The sequence below is a fragment of the Chrysemys picta genome, chromosome 9 (assembly GCF_011386835.1).
Source record: "Chrysemys picta bellii isolate R12L10 chromosome 9, ASM1138683v2, whole genome shotgun sequence".
NCBI lineage: Eukaryota > Metazoa > Chordata > Testudines > Emydidae > Chrysemys > Chrysemys picta.
In genome coordinates this window covers 94033160-94056168 of record NC_088799.1, presented here as the reverse complement: position 1 = coordinate 94056168, position 23009 = coordinate 94033160, and the positions used below count along the sequence as shown (strand labels likewise).

At 40.0% G+C, this 23009-nt stretch overlaps 1 protein-coding gene across 12 annotated transcripts in view; it reads left to right on the top strand.

The window, feature by feature from the left end:
* The window catches only part of MTMR1 (myotubularin related protein 1), a 52770-nt gene extending 30289 nt beyond the window's left edge, over positions 1-22481 (top strand). For 10 of the 12 annotated variants that reach the window (XM_065557312.1, XM_065557315.1, XM_065557313.1 and 7 more), the window contains 4 exons: positions 859-951; positions 8297-8410; positions 10052-10228; positions 21226-22481. In XM_065557312.1, the coding sequence (XP_065413384.1) occupies positions 859-951; positions 8297-8410; positions 10052-10228; positions 21226-21390 (549 nt within the window). In that variant the 3' untranslated portion in view covers positions 21391-22481. Of the gene's footprint in view, positions 1-72; positions 832-858; positions 952-8296; positions 8411-10051; positions 10229-21225 lie in introns of those variants that run through there. The other 2 variants (XM_042851114.2, XM_065557316.1) reach the window with 2 other exon arrangements.
* The last annotated feature ends 528 nt before the right edge of the window (positions 22482-23009 follow it).

Below are 23009 nucleotides of genomic sequence, written 5' to 3'. Positions count from 1 at the left end.
CGATTTAGTGTTCTGTTGATGTGAAAATGCCGCGTGTGAAATATTAATACACAACAATTTTCTAATATAAAGTTTACAAGAGGAACAGAGTTTGAAGCCAATAGCACAAGACAAATATAGAGACATTTCTGGAGGAGGGGAGGATTGCAGAGCATGGTGAAAAACTTACATGAACAGATCTTACTTGGGGGAAAATGAAAAGGAAAAAGCTATGGCTATCATATAGGTAAAAATCACTGAAGTCATCATCCCACTTCACAGCCACAGTGTTTAAAGAAAGGGGAAAAAATAGCTTGAGCAGGAATATTAAAAGATTGTGGTGCTGTATGTGACCTTCTGAACTGGAGATGTAGCTGTAGTAACATTTGGTTATGGCGAGTGGGTATGGAATAGTCATAGTTTCTGCATAGTTGATTCAGCATAATAATACGCCAGATTCCCTAAATCCATTCCTCTGTGGAAATGAAGTGGAGGATGTATCTCCTGCAGTTCTGAACTATTTATTCTTTCCTCTTATGCAGGAAGAAGCAGATGTCCTTATGTTGAGTCTTTGAATCAAGAAGTGCATTTGCGGGTTTAGTGTGATGTCCACTTTAAAAATAAGTTTAATATCTCTCAGACCATTGGAAAATGTGTGAATTTTGTGGACTGGGTGCCTTCCTATTCTGCCAGTCTATACGACTATATTTGTGAATCAATTCTGGTGGGGGGTTTTAGTTATAGGAAGGGTGGAGTTTAGCTTGAAAAAGGTATGCTGATCACAATCCTTTAAGAACCTGCCTAAGATATTTGCAGAACTTGCGTTATTGGTTACTGCTTTAAATGGACTTGACTGAAATGAAAGCATCTGTTTTTCAGCGAGTAGGCCATGGAGATGATGACCATGCTGATGCAGACAGGTCTCCCATTTTCCTTCAGTTCCTTGATTGTGTTTGGCAAATGACGAAGCAGGTAAGTAAATTTAATAGGATGTTCATGGGGATGTCTTCAGCCTTTTTATTGAAATACTGATCCATACAAGCAGCCATATTTTCCTTAAATGTGCATAATCTTAAATTTTAGTTAAAGAATTTTAACTGTGGGTAGTCTACTGCAGGGGTCGGCAATGTTTGGCACGCGGCTCGCCAGGGTAAGCACCCTGGCGGGCCGGGACAGTTTATTTACCTGCTGATGCAGCAGGTTCGGCCAATCGCGGCCCCCACTCGCCGCGGTTCGCTGTCCCGGGCCAATGGGGGCGGCGAGAAGTGGCGCGGGCGAGGGATGTGCTGGCTGCGGCTTCCCGCCGCCCCCCATTGGCCCGGGACGGTGAACTGCGGCCAGTGGGGGCCGCAATCGGCCGAACCTGCCATGTCAGCAGGTAAATAAACTGGCCCGGCCCGCCAGGGTGCTTACCCTGGCAAGCCACGTGCCAAACGTTGCCGACCCCTGGTCTACTGCATACACTGGAGGAAGAACAAACCCATTATTTCATGCACGGTTAGTACTACTTTTTCATCTAGAAGAGATGTGAGATGGGCTAGTGTAGAAATACTGATGTGAAGCCAATGGCCAGGCATTTCTTTGTGTTCTGAATAGACTGTTTAATGTGCATTTCTGCAAATCGAAGCACTGAGTTACCGCAAAGCATTTTAAATTGAAAAATGAATAGGATGAATGGCTCTTGCTTTTTTGAACCCATCCTGCTTAAAGTTTAGTTTTCCCAGTGGCTAGAAACAGATGTGACTAGACCACTGTATATTATGTAAGGTCTTGCAAGCTGAGCATTCAGTTTATTAGTAAGCAGAGATGTAATTCTGTAAATTTTGGTTAAAGTGAAAACTAATATAGAGTCAAATGGCTTTTTACCCAACTGTTTTTAACCTAACTAAAATAAGCAGTGACGGCAAATTCAAAAGTTAGATTTTCTTTAAATAAATAAATAAATAAATATGCACAGTGGCCTACCCTGACAGTTCAGTGCAAGTAGATTTTCTTCTAGAATCTCTCTTTCCCAGAATTCTTTGATTAAATGAGTGAGAAGTAATAGGGCAAAGTACCTTTGTTTCTGTTTCACCAGTGCAGTCAGTGTATGTTCACAAGAGATTATCTGTATTTTACAAATGGCACAAATACAATCTAATTGTGAATCAGGGAGGACCTACTTATCTAGTTGTCTCAAAAACATGCTTGCATGGTTAAAATGTGTGTAATAATATTTCCTAATTTACATATACTCCAATATTTACCTGCTCAAATATGCTTTCCTCCTTCCACCACAAGCTTTACATCACAATTGGGAGAAGATCCTTTTTGAAGGGGGTAGTTTTGGGGATATCATAATGTTATGGTCCTAACAAAATTTTACAGGTGCATTATCTTGACCCATCACAGACCTAGTTTTCCTCTTACTTCCACTTCCACAGGAAATAAACTTCAATATAGATTAGAATTTCTTGTAGGATCTTCCATTCTTCTATACACTGGGCTTGACTGGAGCTGCTAAATCAAGTTGTCCAAACTAAAGCCTTGCTTCCAAGTAAATTTAAAACGTTTGACCGCTGAAGCATAGTAGACATCTGCCTCTTTCCTCCTGTAACAATACAAAGAAACTGTTCCTGCAAGACCACCTTCTGCAACATATGATGGGGGCTGTAGCAGGAGAATAAGGTGGAATTAAGAGCTTTCTATCCCAGGAGCCCTCCTCCCTTGTCCCCCAAATCCTCCATTCCAATCCTGCTTATCTTTTTGAAAAGGCTTCTTGTAAATTCATTGGTATCAAAGTTTCATAAAATATTTTAAGATTTCCTGCTAGAGAATTTCCCACTCTTTGTATACACGTATATTTCAGTATTTATATGCTATTGCAGTATGGTTGGAAAAACATTTAAAACTTTGTCTCTGCCTCTGAGGAAAGCCTAGAGCAAGTACCCAGCAGAAAAAACTTAGTTCTAAACATCTGGAAGGAACAAAAATCCTTCAGGGAGACAGTTAATTCAGAACAGCCTTCTCTATTTTTGTGATCTCCCTTGCTGCCTCCTATTTTTTGCTATAAACTGTTTAGTTCTCCTCTAGTAAAAGGACTGTGCAACAATTTGCAAATTTACATCTGAATCCAGACTGAGTTCTGAAGTTCCTGAACAGCCACAGCATTGAAAAAATATTAAGGCTGTAACAGGCAAAAATGAACACATTCATAAAATGGTCTTATTCACATATTTTTCAGTTCTAGCAGACTGCAGCACATGTACATTTTTGAAACATGCACTTTTGGTGAGATGAGAGAATTCCTAATTTTCCAATATGAATTCCTGAATAGCTCCAGAACCTTAACAATGAACCTCAATCCTTAGCAGTTATACATTTTTCTGTGTTTTCCTAGCCTTGATGACACACACACAGAGTAATGTAGAACTTGAGATAAATGATGCTGGCTCTTAATAAAGAACATATGCTTTAAGTGAGGGGTTCTCAACCTTTTTCTTTCTGAGGCCCCGCACACAACATGCTATAAAAACTCCATGGCCCACCTGTGCTACAAAAACTGTTTTTCTGCATATAAAAGCCAGGGTCAGTGCTAGGGTGTAGCAAACAGGGCAATTGCCCGGGGCCTGATGTCACTGGGGAGTCCGCGCCACAGAGGCCCCTGCAAAGCTCAGTTGCTCAGGTTTTGGCTTCAGTCCCAGGTGGCAGGGAGGTGAGGCTTCAGCCTCCATGGGTCAGTGGAACTCCTGGACTCCGGCCCCATGGGGCTCCAGGGCTTTAGCCCTGGGTCATCGCGAGTCTGACACCATCCCTGCTTGGCGGACCCCCTGAAACCTATTCACAGCCCCCAGTTACGAACTGCTGCTTTAAGTGATTCTAATAATCATGACTGACACAAACTTTAAATCGTAAAGTCCTCCTGTAATCTGTAGTAGTCAGGGCCGGCTCCAGGCACCAGCGTAGGAAGCAGGTGCTTGGGGCGGCCAATTCAAAGGGCAGCATTCCGTCCCAGTATCGGGGCAGCACGTCTGGGTCTTTGGCAATTCAGCGGCGGGTCCCTCATTCCCTCTCTTCCTCTTTGAGCTGCCACCAAATTGCCGCCGAAGAGGAAGAGAGGGAGGACCCGCCGCCGAAGAAGCGGTGTGATTTAGCTGCCGCTGAAGTGCCGCTGCTCGTCATCTTTTTTTTTTTTTTTTTTTTTTTTTTTTTTGACGCTTGGGGTGGCAGAAAAGCCGGCCCTGGTAGTAGTTCAAGAGAGATGAAACAATAATACTATGAAGTAGCCTGTAAATCTGCTTGGAATCACTGCAGTTCCAGTAATATCATGCCACGTCTAATATTCAGCAGCCCAGATATAAGCAAAATATATTCAAGTGGGTGTGAAGATAATGTCCCTCTATGTGGTAACAACCAGGACTTGTCTCCAGCCAGAGATGCACTTTTCATTAATCTTAACAATGTACTCTCTTGGGATGTACAGTGCTCAAGCAGATTGTCTCAATCCACTTCCAGGAGAGTGAGTGTTCCAGCTTAAAATATTACTGCAGTGCAGGGCAGGCCTATTAATCACAACATTTAACAGCAACCTTCCTTTGTGGGCTTCAGAATCAACTTCAATTGAGCATCATCAGTCACCTTAAATTGAGAAATGTTCTGTAGCTTTCTTCACATAGCTCACTTACTGAAATAAATAATGAAGTCCAACAGCACCAGATGACAGATTCTAATGGACTGGATATTTTCTCAGAATTAGTGGATTGGTGGGAAATGAAATTTTCACTTGGGGAATTTTTCCATCTGTATCCTCAAGCAGACACTAATGAGCTTGGAAATTGAGAGGAAAGAATTTTTAGGTCAGTGATTTTTCAGCAACAGTAATAGAAGCTTTACAGTCTAGGTACACCAGGTTTCCAACAGAGATGGGGTTCTATCCAGAAATGGGGGTTCAATAGTACTATCACTTTATAAATAATTAGTCACAGTGCCATCACTGGCATATGGAATTTTGAATATGCTTCACTGGATCTTACTAGCTGCCATGTCAGTATGCATCTGATTAGTATGGAACCATCACAGCTTAGAACCCTTATGTGACAGGGCTCATTAAATCAGTTAAAGAAAATCCCTTCAGAGGATGCTTTGTCTTGAAAGCTGTTTCTAATATCTCACTTTGAACCTTTGCACGCTATCTTTATTCATCTGTGTCTCGCTGCTGCTCTGGGAAGGTGGAGACTGGGTGAGTTCGGGGAACCTGTGGATTTTATTCATACCTCAGTTTTTCCAGACCAGGTTACTTGAGCTTTTTTAAGTTTATATCAATATTTTCTACACAACACAGCTCTATCACTAACATGGTTAAATGGAGCTAGGATCTTAATTCCATTTGTTTAAAGGCAAAGCGTTTCTTAAAATCCAGAGACTTCTGTTATTTATAAACTTAAATGATCCATGTCATCCAACTCCTCACTTTCAAAATAAAAAAAAAATTCCTTTATAAATCATAGATCAGGCTGAGAGAGTCTTTTTTGGATCATTTGGTTCATGCCCAGTCACAATTGCTAGGTTAGTCCTCTGAGCTAAATCCATAAGTGGGTAAAAGGCTTTGATAGTTGAACTAACTCTTGAGCCACCCGGTGCAGAGGTGTTAAATCATAGGATCATAGTAATGTAGGGCTGGAAGGGACCTCAAGAGGTCATCAAGTCCAGCCCCATGCACTGGGGCAGGAAACCGAGACCATCCCTGAGAGGTGTTTTCCAACCTGTTCAGTGATGATGATTCCACAGCCTCTCTTGGTAGCTGATTCCAGAGCTTAATTACCTTTCTAGTTCGAAAGCTTTTCCTAATATCTCATCTAAATCATAGGACCCTGGACTTCAGAAAAGCAGACTTAGACTCCCTTTGGGAACTGATGGGCAGGATCCCCTGGGAGGCTAATATGAGGGGGCAAGGAGTCCAGGAGAGCTGGCTGTATTTTAAAGAAGCCTTATTGAGGGCATTTACCACCCCCTGATCTAAGTCACTAATGAAAATATTGAATAGTACGAGACCCAGTGCTGACCCTGCCACACCCCACTAGATTTGCCCTCCCTGTTTGATACTGAACCACTGACAACTACTCTTTGAGTATGGTCTTTCGATTGGTTTTGCACCCACCTTATAGTCATTTAATCTGGGCCCCATTTCCCTAGTTTACTTATGAGAATGTTGAGTGACTCTGTTGAAAGCCTTACTAAAATCAAGATATATCACCTCTACTGCTTCCCCCATCCACTAGGCCACCAACCCTGTCAAAAAAGCAAATTAAGTTAGTGTGGCATGATTTGTTCTTGACAAATCTATTTTGGCTATTCCTTATACTCCTATTATTCTCTAAATGCTTACAAACTGATTGTTTAATCATTTGTACCAGTATCTTTCCAGGTACCAATGTTAGGCTGACTGGCCTATAATTACCCAGGTCTCCTTTTTAAAGATAGGTACTATATTTGCCCTTTTTAGTCCTTTGGGAACTCATCCATCCTTAATAAATTCTCCAAGGTAGTTGCTAACGGTTCCAAGATTGGTTCAGTTAGTTCCTTAGATACCCTAGGATGAATTCCATCAGGCCCCGCTGACCTGAATATATCTAACTTATCTAAATATTCTTTAACTTGTTCTTTCCCTATTTTGGTTTGCGTTCCTTCCCCCTAGTTGTTAATATTAATTGTGTTGAGTATCTGGTCACCACCTTTGTAGTAAAGATTGAAGCAAAATGGGCATTAAACACTCAGCCTTCTTGATGTTATTAGCATTCCTTCCCTGCTAAGTAGAGGAAATTACAGTACTTCTTGTCTTTCTCCTGCTCCTAATGTACTTATAGAACTTCTTCTTATTGCCTTTGACAGCCCTTGCTAGGTGTAACTCATTTTGTGCCCTAGCCTTTCTGATTTTGTCCCTACATGCTCGTGCTGCTCTTTTGTACTCCTTAGTAATTTGTCCAGGTTTCCACTTTTTGTAGGATTCCTTTTTGATTTTCAGGTCATTCTAGAGCTCCTGATGGAGCCGTATTTTGGCCTCTTACTATTCTTCCTGTCTTTTTTTTTTGCATTGGGATAGTTTATAGTTGTGCCTTTTTAAAATGTTTTTCTTTGAAACAAAAAGGAAAAGAAACTTGGAATGTTGCTTGATCCATGTCTTAAATACTCACTTCAGCTTCCTGACAGTATGAATCTAGAAAGCTACCATCTGAGACTCTGCAAAGACTTCTCATTATTGAGGTGCTGCTTTTTTCATAGAAGAATACTCCACTCTTTTAAAAAAAATTTCTTCTCCTGTTTAAAAAGTATTTTCCTTTCTCTGTAACTCTTTGAGTCTATCCCCATACTATCTAGGGGAAGAATTACTTTGTCCTATGGACGGGGCAGTTGTGGACAATCACAGAATACTTAATCTGATTATTGAGAGAATCCTTTCTCATTTGAATGAGTACCAGCCTTTGTAGTTTTATTTATTAATTCTTTCAATGTGTAGGGCTCTTAAAATTGCAGGTGTCTTGGATTTTTGTTTCATAATTGTTAAACATTCTGTAATTTTACTATATATATATATATATATATATATATAGTCGTAGGTACTTTAAAACCTCTAGTTAGTTATGAAGAAAGTATGTAATGGTGAGTATTGGCATAATATTTCTTTCCTTCCAGATGTGAAGGATTTACATTTTAATATGAAAAGGAAGATGGATTAGAGGATTATTCTACATAGTGGATAATAAACTCAAGGGGAGAATTAGGGGACAATGTAAACTGGGTGGAACGAGAAGGAAGTATTTTTAAATACATATTTACTATTAAACACATTGTACATGCAATAATCTTCACTATTCAATTTATTGTACATTAGTTTAGTAAATAAAGCTCTTAAATGCCAAAAGTGGTTTTTTTTAAGATGGCATTCTATAACAAAGCAAATAACTTGATGCATTGTTTGCAGGACACTGCCAGTTAGGGCTTCTTGGTCCTGTTGCTGGGTGTCACTGTTAACGTTCGCAGATCACTCCATGTTTGTGTCTCAATTGTTAGAACAATGGATATAACACTTGCTTAGGAATATTAGTAAAGTGTCATTAGATTTGCAATGAAAAGCACTATCTAAGTACAATGGAGATTATCAAAATTGCTTAGCATTTCTTAAAATTGTCAATAGATGTAAAACCCACTTTTCCAAAAAATCATCCTTTTTTTGTGTGAATTTCTTGGTTGTTACCTTATTTATAAGGCTGCTTCTCTTTATTATGGATAATAAAAGTTTAAAATAACTTTAATACATAAAAATCTATATATTTTTTTAAAGTTTCCTGCAGCCTTTGAATTCAATGAACTATTTCTGATCACCATTTTGGATCACCTTTATAGTTGTCTCTTTGGGACTTTTTTATACAACTGTGAACAAGAGCGATTAAAAGAGGTAAGTTCTACACTTGCTTCTGTTTGACATGATGATTTCATGCAGAGGTGCTTAGAGTATGAGACAGAAGAACATTTGAGCCTGTGTTTTAGTGGAATTTATTGTCATCTAAGCCTCTAGAGCTGGCCTGGAAATGAATTTAATGTTATAGCTATATGAGAAGTATGTTCCAAACATCCCCATAACCAGATGAAGGGCCACTCCACAACATTGTTGAATTAAAACATTTTTCTAATTATGTTAGGCTCTACACCTTCCACCTCATTGTAGATCATGAACTGCTGTTCCAGATGATGTCCCAGCCCATGCACAAACCTCTGAAACGCTTCTTACCAAAATTCTCTTGGCCATCTGTAAAGGAGTTCCATGGTTGATGTGACGTTACCAGTACACTGCAGACTGGGGCATCATTTGAAGCAGGATTTGATTATTGACGATGGAACATGAGGTTGAAGGATGGGAGAGAATTTAAAATATTTTAATGTTAGTGAAGTTAGCACTAGCACTCTGAAGCACTTTTCACCTTCTACAGCATGCTTCATCCAGTCTCAAAGTATTATTACTATGCTTAAAACGTACATTTGTGGTTGGCCTTCTCCTCTCCATCACACTTCATGCTTTCAGTAAAATAATTAACCGTCCCTTAGTGTTTGTGTTTAGCTTTGGTATTTTTCTGGCTTGGCTGGCTTATCTAGTACAACAAATTGCATGCATACACCAGTTTAGCTTTGGTATTTTTCTGGCTTGGCTGGCTTATCTAGTACAACAAATTGCATGTGTACACCACAAGATGGAGCTAAATAATACATTCTCAGTAAGTACGTGATTACCAGACAGCTTTCTTTCACAAGTGGATAATTGGATGCAGCTCCCTTAAAAAAAAAAAAAAAAAAAGAAAGAAAGAAAAGAGCAATTTAACACACAGCTGTAGTAGAAACAGATGCTTTATAGTATTGAAGGGGTATAAAATTGCAAGATAAAGCTGATACGGTTTCAGAATCTGAATTCTTGATTTTATGGTTTTATTGTGATTTTTTTTTATTATATAGTTTTTTAAAAGTGCATATAAAGCTAAAACTGGACACTTAATTAAAAGTGCATTATTTAGATGGCTGTAAGCAGACAGAGGAAAAAATAAATGACACTCACTTTCCTCAAATACTGTACTGGTTATTCCAAAGGATACATTCTGCTCTTCACTGATTCTAGCTAATTTAATTTTGTCACATTTTGGGTTGGTCAGTGTGTTGTTATGGATATGACCGGCTATCGTGACCACGGCAGGGTTATAAGCAGTGTAACACTCATCTGCTCAAAAAGCAAAATAGCCCCCAAATATACCAGAATCTCCATTCTGCTCCTGAACAGTTTTGTGGGGAAATGAAAATCTTGCAACTATGTTTAAGACTTACAGCTGTTTAAATAGGTATATCTCCTTATATTTATTTATCTCATAGAGCTGGAAGGGACCCCGAAAGTCCAGCTCCCTGCCTTCACTAGCAGGACCAAGTACTGATTTTGCCCCAGATCCCTAAGTGGCCCCCTCAAGGATTGAACTCATAACCCTGGGTTTAGCAAGCCAATGCTCAAACCACTGAGCTATCCCTGTATACTAAAATACCATTCTTTTTATTTATTCAGGAGATAAATACAAAGACTATATCTTTATGGTCCTACATTAACAGTCAACTAGATGAATTTACTAATCCTTTCTATGTAAACTATGAAAACCACGTCCTGTATCCTGTTGCCAGTCTGAACCATTTGGAACTGTGGGTAAATTACTACATCAGATGGAATCCAAGAATGAGGCCACAGGTATGGGTTTTTTCAGTTAGCTACTTTTGCCTTGCAGTGAAACGTGAACTGAGCAAACAGACTTTGAAACGTTTTTAATTAATTAATTACAGTTTTTAATTTTGAATGTTCTCCTATCTGAATGGTAGAGTGATGCTCTAAAACATGAGGTGGTGATGTTATAAAATTGTCTTGCGGTTTTCATCAAAATCATAAGTGGAATGTACTATGGAAGAGGAGAGTTGCAGTATTCTTCTTTTACTGAAGATTACTGATTCTTCTGTTGCTCCTGGCCTGTTTTCCATGGCATGACAAATATCTCAAAGTGTTCCACTTTACTTGTTATGATGATGCTCAGGACCTTATTGCAAAAAACCACGCACACACACAACTGTGGCTTATGGTTTCCAATCTAATCATCAAAGTCCAAACACATGCAACAGCGTCTCTCACCAATAAATCCAATGGACTGTGTAATCACAATTTACCAAGTTCGCCTTTTCTATATTTGGTCAGTCTAGTTTCAGATCCTGTTAGCCTGTCAGTAGAAAAGATCATCCCCATTTTTATTTAATGGACCTTATGTCGTCTTCAGAGATTAAAAAATAAAATGTGAAGTCCTTGGGGGATCACTGAAGATATTAAAAGAATGGACCTTTCCAACTACTGATACGTTGGTTTTGTTTAGTGACTCTTCATATGATTCTTTCTTTTGTCCTGTTTTATGCTAGAATAAGGGGAAATAAAGTATTTAACATTAACAGGGAGCCCACTCTGGGGTAGTTGTACAAGGTGACTTCATAAGTTCCTTTATCAAACTGCAAAAAAAAACTTCTTTAAGCAAGAAATGTTTGTAGTGATTTGGAAATCCACTGAAAAGAGAAATGATCCAATACGTGGGTGTAATTGAGGATTAAGGCCAGCCCTTTAGCATGTGTAAGAAGGGGTGTTTTAACCTATAATCAACTAATTAATCTCTTTGGTAAGAAGAGAAACTCACAAGAATTAAAGGGCAGTATTTGAATCAGTCAATATGTCAGTTAATGCATCTTTAGTTTTTCTGAATTACGGAGACTTGGATTTTCAAAAAGGCCCATGGGTGTTAGGCACTTAACTTCCATTGACTTTCACTGGGAATTGGGTATACAATTCCCTTGGGCTCTTATTTGACAATTCCAGAGTGAATCTATTGTAAAATAGTAACTTTCTATAACCATTTTCTTCTCACTCCATTCTTGACCATCTCTGAATACCGTAGCTGTTAATTTTAAGCTATTCTCTGCTTTGGAGCTATAGGATTCCAACTAAAGCCTGAACGTATTGGAAGACAGTGCGTGTTTAAAAATCACGACCAGGCAGGGTATTTAGAGTTTATAGAGATTATGTTCTGTGAACAAGGGGCTACTTATAATTTATTATAGCAAGTGGTGGCTGAGTGCACCGAGGGTTGGCGACACTAATTTGATATTTTAGTAGTACCAACAACTTCAGTAGTAGGATTATGGCCCCATTGTGCCAGGCTCTGTGCAGTTGGTTGACAAACAGGGCCAGCCACAGAGAGTCCACAGTCTACGTGTCTGACAATGCAATGGGTGGTTGGAATGGACAAATGGGGACGTCTTTTGCTGGGAACCTTCTCACTAAATTGTGTTGCAGTAAGACAGACCCTTCTTTGTTCTTGAGCAAAAACCTGTTGCTCCAAATTGAAATTGGGCCGATGTTAATACTAAATACAATTGATACTTACTTATCCCAACAAAATCAGGTGGCCCATACTATTTGATCCTAGAACATTGAATCTGTTGATGAAGAGAATTTCAGAATTATTCTTTCCTCCTTGAATTGGAAAGATTGACATTTGTACTCAACTTGTGGGAGACCTGCTCATACATTTTAGGTACTCTATTCTTTCTAGGCTTACCTGCTGCCTTTCACTTCCAAATGCCACCATACCAATCCACATAGGTAGGATAATGCAACCTCTTGGAAAATGCTATCAAAATTCTCCAATTGAGGTCAGGTCCCTCCTTTTTTCTTCTTATTTTTATAATACTTTTCAACTTAGCCTCTTTGTTACATTTCTGGTTTTCAGCTATCTAGCATCTGTAAGTATCCCTTTCTTGGACCCCTCTTGGCTAGATTTTTCTATTTCAGAAGACAGGGCAAATCCTTCAAAAAGACTGTTCTTCCCAGAACACGGCTTCTGTAGATGTAGTATTTCAAGGCATGAACCTTTGTCAGTCATGTCTGCAGGTCATGATTAAAGCCTTGAAACCTTTGAACGGCAAGCCCTACATTGCTGTATGAAAAAGGATTTATTTTGGTTATGAAAATTCCATAATCTCTAATTTTCTATTAGGACGTACTTTAAAGTTTCATTTTGTCACTAGCTAGTATCATCCATTTGTATTTAGGTTGTGACTGTATCTTCTCCTCTTCCAAAAGCAGTTTTTTTCTCTCTAAGGCCAACTTCCTTTTATGCCTTCTACTATAGATACCTTATCCCTCCCTCTGGGAACCTTAACAACTTTCTTAATTGTTAATGTTTGTCAACTTTACTTTTCCTGATGACTTTTCTGCAGGCTGTGTTCTTCTGGAAGCGAGACTATTATGAATAAAGCAGACATCTTGAGAGCCCTAAGCTATTAATTTGATCAAATAAGTAGTTTTGCGCGTTTGTTCGTCTTTTTCTTTTTCTTTGTTTAAGCCCTTGGTCCAAATACAAAAGTGACAATGTTTCTAAACGTAGGCATTCAAATTAGGTGGTGAAATGTGTATTGAGTATTTGTTATAACAAATCTATCCCCTAGCACTTCATAGTTGCATCTACTAGACGCTTAGGAGACAGAACTAATCCAATATGACAACTCATTTGTTCCTATCAGTATGTTTTTATTGAGAGCCGTCGGTGTACTTGATTTTGTACAAAACACAAAAGATGACACTCTCTCTGAGAGAGAGCTTGTGTTATAGGCAAAGCTGGTGGTGCTGCCTAAAGTTAGGATTGCCCGACACTTCCCACTGTGAGAGCCTGTATTTAGTTGCTTACAGCTTTGCTAAAATTTAAACATTTGGGCTGAAATTTTTGATATTCTGTATCTATCACCGAGTGAATTTTTCCCAGTGCAACCTTTGTGTCTGTGCAGCCTTCATTTGGCCCTATTATCATAGTGTGATCATATTATTAAATACTATTTTTTCCACAGCACCGTACCTCATTGAGTGCATAGGATGGACCTGCTCTGGGAATGCTCTAGATTGTATAGTGAGAGGCTGTTTATTTGTAGGATGGCTGCCTCATTTCTTGCAGAAGTTGAAAAGAGAAGGAGAAAGGATGGTCTCGTGGTTGAAGCGGTGGAATTTTGTTGCCCTGGAGAATCTGAATCTGTCCTTGCCTCTGACACAGACTTCCTATGTGATGCTGGGCAAGTCACTTAAAATCAAACTTTTCATAGGTGGTCACTAATTATGTGTTTGTTATTTTGTGGGTGCCTGGCTTAATACCCCGGGGTCTGATTTGCAGAAGTGTTAAGCATTTACAGCTGCAACTGAAGTGCTATGAAATGCTAATGCTAATTACTATGAAAAATCAGGTCCTAAGCATCTCAAAGTGGGCATCCAAAATTAGTGGACACATTCAGCCTTAATCACTCTGTGCCTGAGTTCCCGATCTGTAAAATGGGGATAGTTATACCACCTTGCCTCACAGGGGTGCTGTGAAAATAAATTCATTAATATTTGTAAAGCCCTTAGATACTGTAGTGATGAGGGCTACAGAAAAGTCCATGAGGAAGCAAATAATTCTGCCTCCCAAGTAGGGTTTGGATAGTGTACAGTAAATAAGACCTAAAATTGAACAGTGGCGAGCAAACAAAATATTGAACAGCTGTTATTTTGTGCACTGAATAAGGCATGGGTCCTGTTGGAAAAAATAGTATGTGGGCATATAATTAAAGACTGTCATAATGCACATGCACAAGGGAGCTGAACTGCCATCTCCTAACTTCTGGATTCTTGACTTTGCAATCCTAGTGTTATTTTATCATAGTTTGTTAGATGTCATTCTAAACAGACTATAGATTTTATCAATGAAGTTAACATTTGAAGTAATACTTGCACTTATGCCTGCTCATGCCAAACATAGCACTGCGCCATCTTCTTCACCCAGTGCTGCCAGTTTGTATAGGCACGCTCTGACCTGCAGCCCTTCTGCACTTTTAGTCGCAGGCCTCACTTGAGCAGGCACTGTCAGTTCTGGGTAGCTTTGTAACTGGGAGTTAATATGTGCCCATAAAACTGTGACCTACTGGTAAGTGCATTTGCACCCATCTGTAGCTCCAGAGGTGAAAGACTAATGCATTAACACCTTTTGTCTCTTGATCTTACCTTCCTTTCCATTTCTTCTTTTCTTTCCAACCACCCCTCAAACTCTCAGCCACAGCTTTTAAACCTGTACAGTAGTTTCCAAGATCCGTATGTCAGTTTACACACACTAAGTTTCAGATTCACTAGTGACTACTTTTAATGATGGCTTGGTGTAGTTGACACAACTTTATAAAAAGTCTGAAGTGTTGATTTCTATTGAGAAATACTGCTCTCATCACGGTAGATGGACTTTACATGTGAGTGTGTCATTAGCGAGGATTTTAAAAGCAGCTCTCTCAGACTTCCTGTTCTTTTGTGAAGAACAAAAAACTGAACTGAAAAACATGGTCGTCTTGCAGCACAAAGAGCGTGTTTTTGAAAAACTGACTGAGATAGTCTGAATCAAGTAATGAATTTAAAATAGTCATTTTCCTCTGCAGCCTTTCGTCCCTGTCGCTAAAATAGATAAAGTATGCTCATGGAACAAGAAGAAATGCATTCACAGCTGAACAATTTTCAAGTGAATGACTGTCCTTGAGCTAGTACAACAATACGAACTAGATATCTATCCAATTAAGAACGGGTGGTAGTGTAAGTGAATAGCTATTATGACTTCGTTTAAATGAAGCCTTGTGCTTACAAATATTGTTATCCAACACTACTTCAAAATACTGAAGGATTTCATTGGAGTGAAAAAATGAAAGTCTATGAAGAAAATGGACACAATAACGTCAGGAGACCAAAATTTGACATGTTTAAGAAACAAAGTTCTCTTTTACATATATGCTTCAGGGAGGAGGGGCAGTTTAACTGTGAAGTGGCTGTTCCTTTGAGTTATTTTGTCTTCAGGACAGTAGACTCTCCTGGAGAATGTATGATGATTTTTTTTTAAAGAACACATATTACTTAAAAGACAGTTAGTAGAAATACCTAAATAGTTTACTAATATTTTTCAATGCAAGAAACAGCAGTGGAAATGCGCACAGTTGTAAGTGGCATTGTGATTAGGAAGTTGGGAAGAGAGGTGGGCCACAAGACAGTCTCTTTCTTAAGAGCTAATTCATGCTATTAAATAGTTGAAAACCCCTGGGTTAAGCAACCCTCTCCTTTATGTCATAAGTCAAGTTTCCTTTTCCCCTCCTACACCTTCAACGTTGCAAGTACATCCTTTGCCTTCCCCTTTGAACTGTCAGTCTGCGTAGTGCTTTTAGATCTCATTGGTAACAAAGCATTTAGTAATGACATGTTATAAAGCCACTGCACGGTTGCAAGAGAAAATTGACCCCCTCCCCGCCCGCGGGCAGGACAGCAAGAGGGAGATAATGGAACATGCGAGACGGAAATGGAGTGGGCAGAGGCAACAGAATACTACAGGAGGAAAACCAGCATCCTAGAGACATAGAAGGATAGAGTAAGTCAATCAGGACAGATAAGGGATATAGGCAACCTCTGAGGGCTTTGAGTGGGTGGAAGAGGAGGAACAGGAGTTAGGGAGGGGACAACATACAGATTTATGATGAAGGGGCTGCCACTCAATCCCTCATGTCATTATTGCAGGTAGAAAAAAAGCCTTCTGACTAACTTCTGTGGCTGTAGTGACGCTTCAGGAAGTTCACTGGACCAACCTTTATGGAGGCAATCAGCTTAATTAAGGCGTAAGGGCCAGTAGTCAATGGTGCTATGTCGACAAACACCAGGCGAGGATCTGGCCCTAAATCTCCACTACTTAGTACTGCTGGCCAACTCCTTCACATTGCCCTACTCTGCTTGTCTTTCTAGATCCTAAAGGTTTAATTGATGATTTTTTGGTAGTTTATCAGTTTCTAATGTTCTTATCCTAGGGGTTTAGAATAATTAGAAAATCTGCTTTTATTTCTCATAAATGGTCAAATGATCAGTAAGTTCTTTGATCAGCTTCACACTTTGAAATATGTTAATGTGTAATAAGGTAACTATGATCTGTTAATTTCACTCTTAGTAAAATATTTTGATAAATCGTGGAAGTGAAATTGAGAGTGATTTATCATTTGTTTCATCACTTGGGGTATTTATTGGGACTAATGGCATTAATATATTCGTAGCTTTATCAACCTACAGAAACAGGAAGTGCCCTCTTTTCTGCTCAAGAAGAGGTCTGGGACATCAGTCTATGGGAGATACCTTTCTTCTACCTTCAAAGAAGGGTCGGTTCTGTGTGTTTCCCCCCCCCCCCCCCAATGCCGCTGATACTGAGGGTGATGAACAAAATCAGACAGGCCTGGCCAAAGTTCTCCTAGTAGTCGCTCAGTCTCCCGAACATTCCTCATCTTCTGTCACAGGATGTGTGTCATGTGCCTCATCCCACTCTAATGCTACTCTGCCTCAGAATGTGGCTCCTTGATTGTTCATGGGGTTAGAATCCCCCTGCTCTATGGAAGAGCAACGGGTGTTACTGAATAGTAGAAAGAGGTCAGCCGGTCTGGCTTACCTGCAGAAATGGAAGAGAGTCTTCCATTCGGGTGATGTTGTTGCCACCTTCTGCCTGATTCGGTGCTACTTTCAGTTATCTTGGATAATCTGTTGGTTCTGAAGACATCAGGGTTCTCGATTAGTTCAATTAAGCTCCTCTTGGCAGTAATATCAGCCTTTCATCCTTTTGTAGAAGAATCCTCCATTTTGCTCACCTGGTATCATTTGGGTTTATTAAGGGTTTGGAGAATCTCTACCCTCCAGGTTAGGGACCCCACCCCAATCTGGCACCTCAATTTGGTGCTCAGTTTCTTTATGTGACCTCCATTTGAACCAATGGCAGCCTGTCTTCTGCTCCATTTATGCATGGAAACATTCTTTTTAGTAGCCATCACGTTGGCTCATAGGGTTGAGGAAATGGATGCCTTGATGGCAGATCTCCCCCTTTATGTTATTCTTCAAGGACAGTGTCTTTATCTTCACACAATGAATCCCTAAGGTCCTGTTGGAGTTCCGCCTTCATTTTTTTCCACCTCCATGTATTCATTTACCAGTTGTTTTTCCAAAGCTCCATCTTTCTCTCTGCAGGAATCCTATTTTCCTGCCCTGTATGTTAGAAGAGCACTGGATTTCTACTTAGATAGAACCAAGCATTTAGAAAGTCACCTAAGCTCTTCATTTCCTTCACAGGTAGATCCAAGGTGTCCTCGATCTCTGCTCAGAGACTATTGAGATGGATATCTGGATGTATTATCACTTGTTATGTGGATGCAAGCGTTCATCCTCCCCACCCCCCAAGGGTGATAGCACATTCGACCAAATCATAGGCAACATCTAAAGCATTACTTAAGAATGTGCCAGTTTGTGAGCTGTGTAGGGCTGCTATCTGGGCTTCAATATGTATGTTTTCAAAACATCACGCCCTGATCCATGTTGTCAGATCCAATTGAGGGGAGGGATCGCTCAGTGGTTTGAGCATTGGCCTGTTAAACCCAGGGTTGTGAGTTCAGTCCTTGAGGGGGCCACTTAGGGATCTGGGGCAAAGTCAGTGTTTGGTACTGCTAGTGAAGGCAGGGGGCTGGACTCGATGACCTTTCAAGGTCCCTTCCAGTTTGGGGGGGGGAAGAGATAGCTCAGTGGTTTGAGCATTGGCCTGCTAAACCCAGGGTTGTGAGTTCAATCCTTGAGGGGGCCACTTAGGGATTTGGGGCAAAATCAGTACTTGGTCCTGCTAGTGAAGGCAGGGGGCTGGACTCGATGACCTTTCAAGGTCCCTTCCAGTTCTAGGAGATGGGATATCTCCATTAACAAAAAAAAAAAAAAAAATGTGACATTTGTTTCTGCAGTGGTATCTTCAGTTCTGGTCTCAATTTTGAAACTCCCTCCTCCATCTGTGGATTCTGCTCAGAAGTCACATGAAGTGGAGCGTCCATAGGGACACTGCTCAAAGAAGTTGCAGTCACCTTGTGCAGTAACTACTGTTCTTCGAGATGTGTCCCCCTGTGGGTGCTCCATGACCCGCCCTTCTTCCTCTCTGCTAGGGGACATCTGGCGGGAGAAGGAATTGAGGGCAGTTCACCCACACACCCCTATAAAGTCTTGGTGTCTGGCATGAGGAGGCCTGGGATGCATGCATGGGCTGAATGGACACTGCTAACTGAAAATCTCCAATCAAGGGCTTGAGAGGCACATGGGCACCTGAAGTGGAATGCGCATAGGGAGACACATTTCGAAGACCTGTGGTTACTGCACAAAGTGAGTAACCTCTTCTGCCCATTACCGGAGCACCATCCATTCTGTGCAGTGAATGAGGCAGGAAAATGTGGGGGAAAACGGTACTTGGTAATGTAATTAAAGACTGTATCGTAATGCGTACGCAAGGGGGCCACATTAAAGTCACACAGATGACTTTAATTCTGGCATTACCTAACTTTTGAATGCTTGACTTTGGAACCTTAATGTTCTTTGACCATATTTTTTTGCTTATAATGTGAATATATGGTGCCGCAAGTTGTCTTAAATTTTGTAGACTTCATTATTGTGACTTTTACGTAATTTATGCATGTACCATCCTTTCAGATTGAAGCAGACTGTGCATGAGATTGTAATGTGTTCTTTGCTAGTTTAGGTGTTAGGGAGGACAGAAAAGTAATACAGCCAGCATCCTCTCTTTTAAACGCTATACATAATGTCTGTATTCAGCAATGTGCACACAGTGTGTCCTGCACAGATCTATAGCAGGGTTCTACTAAGTCTGTTGTCTGAAACTGCTTTTCATGATTCTGGCTTGCTCAGTGGGACATGTAGGTGATATATGTGACAAGCTGGTCAAGTCCGTAAAAGAAAGATGTGGCACGTTACAATGGTCTATGATTATGCTGTTCAGAAATCAGGCGTGGAAAGCCCCAATGGCCCAGGGCCTAGTGCAACCCAACAGCTAAATCATTCTCTTAGGACCTGAGCACTAGTGTAGGAAGAGTATTCACAAGGATGAACTCTAGTAGAACAGCAGTTTTTTTCTTATTGAAAAACTTAGTGGCCACTACAAGAAAATTCTTGCTGTCCATTAAATTGAATTCCCATATACATGCTGTGGTACAGCATCTCAGTGTTACTTGCCTGTGGAAGGTAATTGTTATAAATGTATTTCTAATATGCCCTGTCAAGAACCTGGTAGTATGCAGTGACTGTCTGCCTTGCTGAAGGTTTGTAAAGGCGCCCTCTTTATGTTGCCGTTGATATCACCACATGTGAGTGGAGGATGCTGACCCAGTGACTTCCAGGGTATCAGAAGTGGCATAAGCAAACTTCCTCTTTCCTTGACACAGCTCAGCTCTAGGAGTTTCATGCTTAACGCTGTAGCCCTGGAATCCTTTCTGAGCAGTAACTAGCAGTCAGGAATGAATGCAGTTCTCTCAAGCCAAACGTTCCATAGTTCTAGGCTAACAGCCCTAGAGTTCCTCTCTATTCTTCTGACAGCACTTGCAGAATATCTGTCTTCCTTACTCTAGATAGTTGTAAATAGTTTGGTAAAGTACAGTGTAGACTCAGTCTGAAGTTTGGCAGTTTTCTGGCTGTTTCATTATTATTGTTGCACTTTGGAGGATCACCCTGGGCTTTGTCCAGGGCACCAGATCTAGTGAGAAAAATGGGGTTAAAGGAGTGTTCCTCTTGCCCAGCTGTGTTCCACTGCTTCACGTAGACATGAAACAATGCCTTTTATGACTCAAGGAAAGGCACTCAGCCAAAGACAAGGCTCCCTTCAGAGGCCACAGAAAGGGCAAAAGACACCACTCCTCCTGAACCTGCTTCTGCGAAAGGCTTATCAGTGCATGAATCTGGGAGGCCTGTACAGGCAAAAGCCATTTTTCTACCTCTGTGACAATGACTGATGCTAAATCCCAGGCTGAGAGGGGTCGAATGCTTGTAAAGCTGCCCTATACAAAACCATGGAAATATGTTCCATTGGCAAATGATCCAATTTCTTTGAATGGAGCCAAGGAACACAGTAAGTTGGCTGTTCTCTGGAGCAACAGATTAAGAAAAGGCCTTGTGTGATCATTTGGAGGTCCTGAGAAGGACAGGACCGTCTCAGACTACAGCCAGTTGGACTAAACTGCATCCAGTCACTCTTCTGTGCAAAGCACTATGGGGCAACTTTGAGGGATATGGCCTCTCTTTTTCTAAATTCCATCTTTGGTATTGAATTGTGGACCAGTGTTTGTATTCTGGTGCAAAATGCTTTTCATTTATTATTAATTTACTTTTTATTTATTTTTTAACAAATTCATTTCATGGGAGATGAGAGACTCCTGGTGAAGGCGTTTCATACATTCACTGACAGTAATATTGGTAAAATTGATTAAAAGTACATTATTAAAGTAACTTGCTTTTCCTTAATCATCCTGTACTTCCCCCCTGCCTTGTCTTTGGGTATCCCTTCAATAAATGTGTACCGCCTTCTGAATAGGGGCCTTACCAACTGAGTCATGATCGACCGGGGAGAGAGGGGAAGTTGACTAGAATATTTATCATTTCAGATGTTAAATAGAGAAATAGTCACTCCTAATATTGAGATGTAATGAAATTCACAAGAAGCTTAGGGGTTTCTCATGTCACAACAGAAGAAAATAGCAGATGTATTAATAACTGAGAAGTTAACTAATTATTATAATAAAAATAGCTCTCTTCTGTTAAACCCCTAGATGCCAATTCATCAGAATCTTAAGGAGTTACTTGCCATCAGAGCTGAGCTTCAGAAGAAGGTGGAAGACTTGCAGCGAGAAGCTGCTACACGATCCATTTCTTCATCCTCAGATAGAGGGTCATCTCCTTCTCACTCAGCCACCCCAGTGCGCACTTCTGTCTGATGTGCAACAAAAGCCATGTAAAACCATTCATGGCAGGTGATCTGCATATATATGCTTAGAGGCGGGTGGAATATTTTCCCTGTCTCCCAAGGATTGTGAGTGACTTATAATTGCTATCAATCTACATGCCTTATTCTTTGTGTCTGTTCCTGTTATGATGAGGCCAAAAAGAGCTTCAATAGTTGTGATGGTATTTTCTGAAGTTGGCAGTTCCTGTATGTGTTTTGACATCTCTCGCTAAATCATCAATTGTAAAATTAACTTTATTTTGAGCAACCAACAATTTATCCATCTTAAAAAGGAATCCATCTGTCAGACAGATAATGTGAGAGGCTTTTTGCTGCCTTGGGTACAGAGGCTGGTTGAGAAACCCAAATGAAATGCCATGTAATGTTTGTGTTTAATCAGAACATTGAGAGAAATTTTCTGAATGGGAGCTCTTTATTTAATGCAGTACATTATTTTTATCTAGAGCAACTGCTATTATTCTTGGGGACGTATTTAAGTAATGCACTTTGAAACAGATTTTAAATTAAGTATTTTCCAGTGCAGCCAATTTTACATTTTGAGTAAATATGCCATTAAGAATGGACGGTAATGAAGGTAAACAGGATTTGCCAATTAATACACACCTACTGGTACTTGTATGATGTAATATATTTGGTGAAGCATGGATTTTAATTTTTTTAATGCCTTTTTTTACAAGTTTAAATAAATCTTTTGACCGTTTATTGTCCCGTTTTACCCTCACGAATAAGGGGTAAGCTTAATCAGGTCTGTCTTGTACTCAGTAACTTGTTTTCTAGCAATTTGGATTAGAAGAACATTGAACTGTGTAAATTGTATAGTCTGTATAGTTCCACGTATTTTAAGTGTGTCCTGTTAAACATATACACACATTTATGTACATGCATATGTGATGTTAAACATGCACACACTTCATTTGCATGTTATGGGTTCAGAAAATTGATCCTGCCTCTCCAAATGTTTTGGAAGATATAAACTGTTACAACTTTGATGTTTTTAAATAATAGGCGCTTAATTGGTTTCCTTGAAATAATAAAGACGGTTGGTTTTTTTTTTTTAAATGCTGCCAATGTTTTCTCTCTGTTTTCAATCATTTATCCATATTTTTATATAAAATCTTTATTTCTCATTTTATTCCAATCCCCTCCCAAACCATTTTTATTTCAGAACTGTTGGATCAATGCCATTAGTGACATGCAGCCTTTTTCAAAAATAATTCTGCAGTTGCTTTCTCAGCAGGCGTGGAAGTAAAACGTGCTTGAACTTTCCCTTTTCTCCTTCCTACTTGACCAACATTTCACAAGAATCCTAACCTCCTCTTTTGAGTATTCAAGATAATGTAACTCCACTTGCTGGCCTTGAGTTGTATGATTCAAGTGCTGCCAGGAGGAATTAACCCTGCTTCTTGAGAATCAATTGGTTCTATGCACTAGTTGTAGTTCTTACTGTACATGGATAACCATTGTCCAGCTATGCTGGAAGGAGGACACGAGACCCTGGATGTGACTTAGGCTGCAACTTTATTCCTAAATGTCCGGGAGTACCCAGCTGATAATGCCGCACTTGTTTACATACAGCCGGGAGGTGGGGGG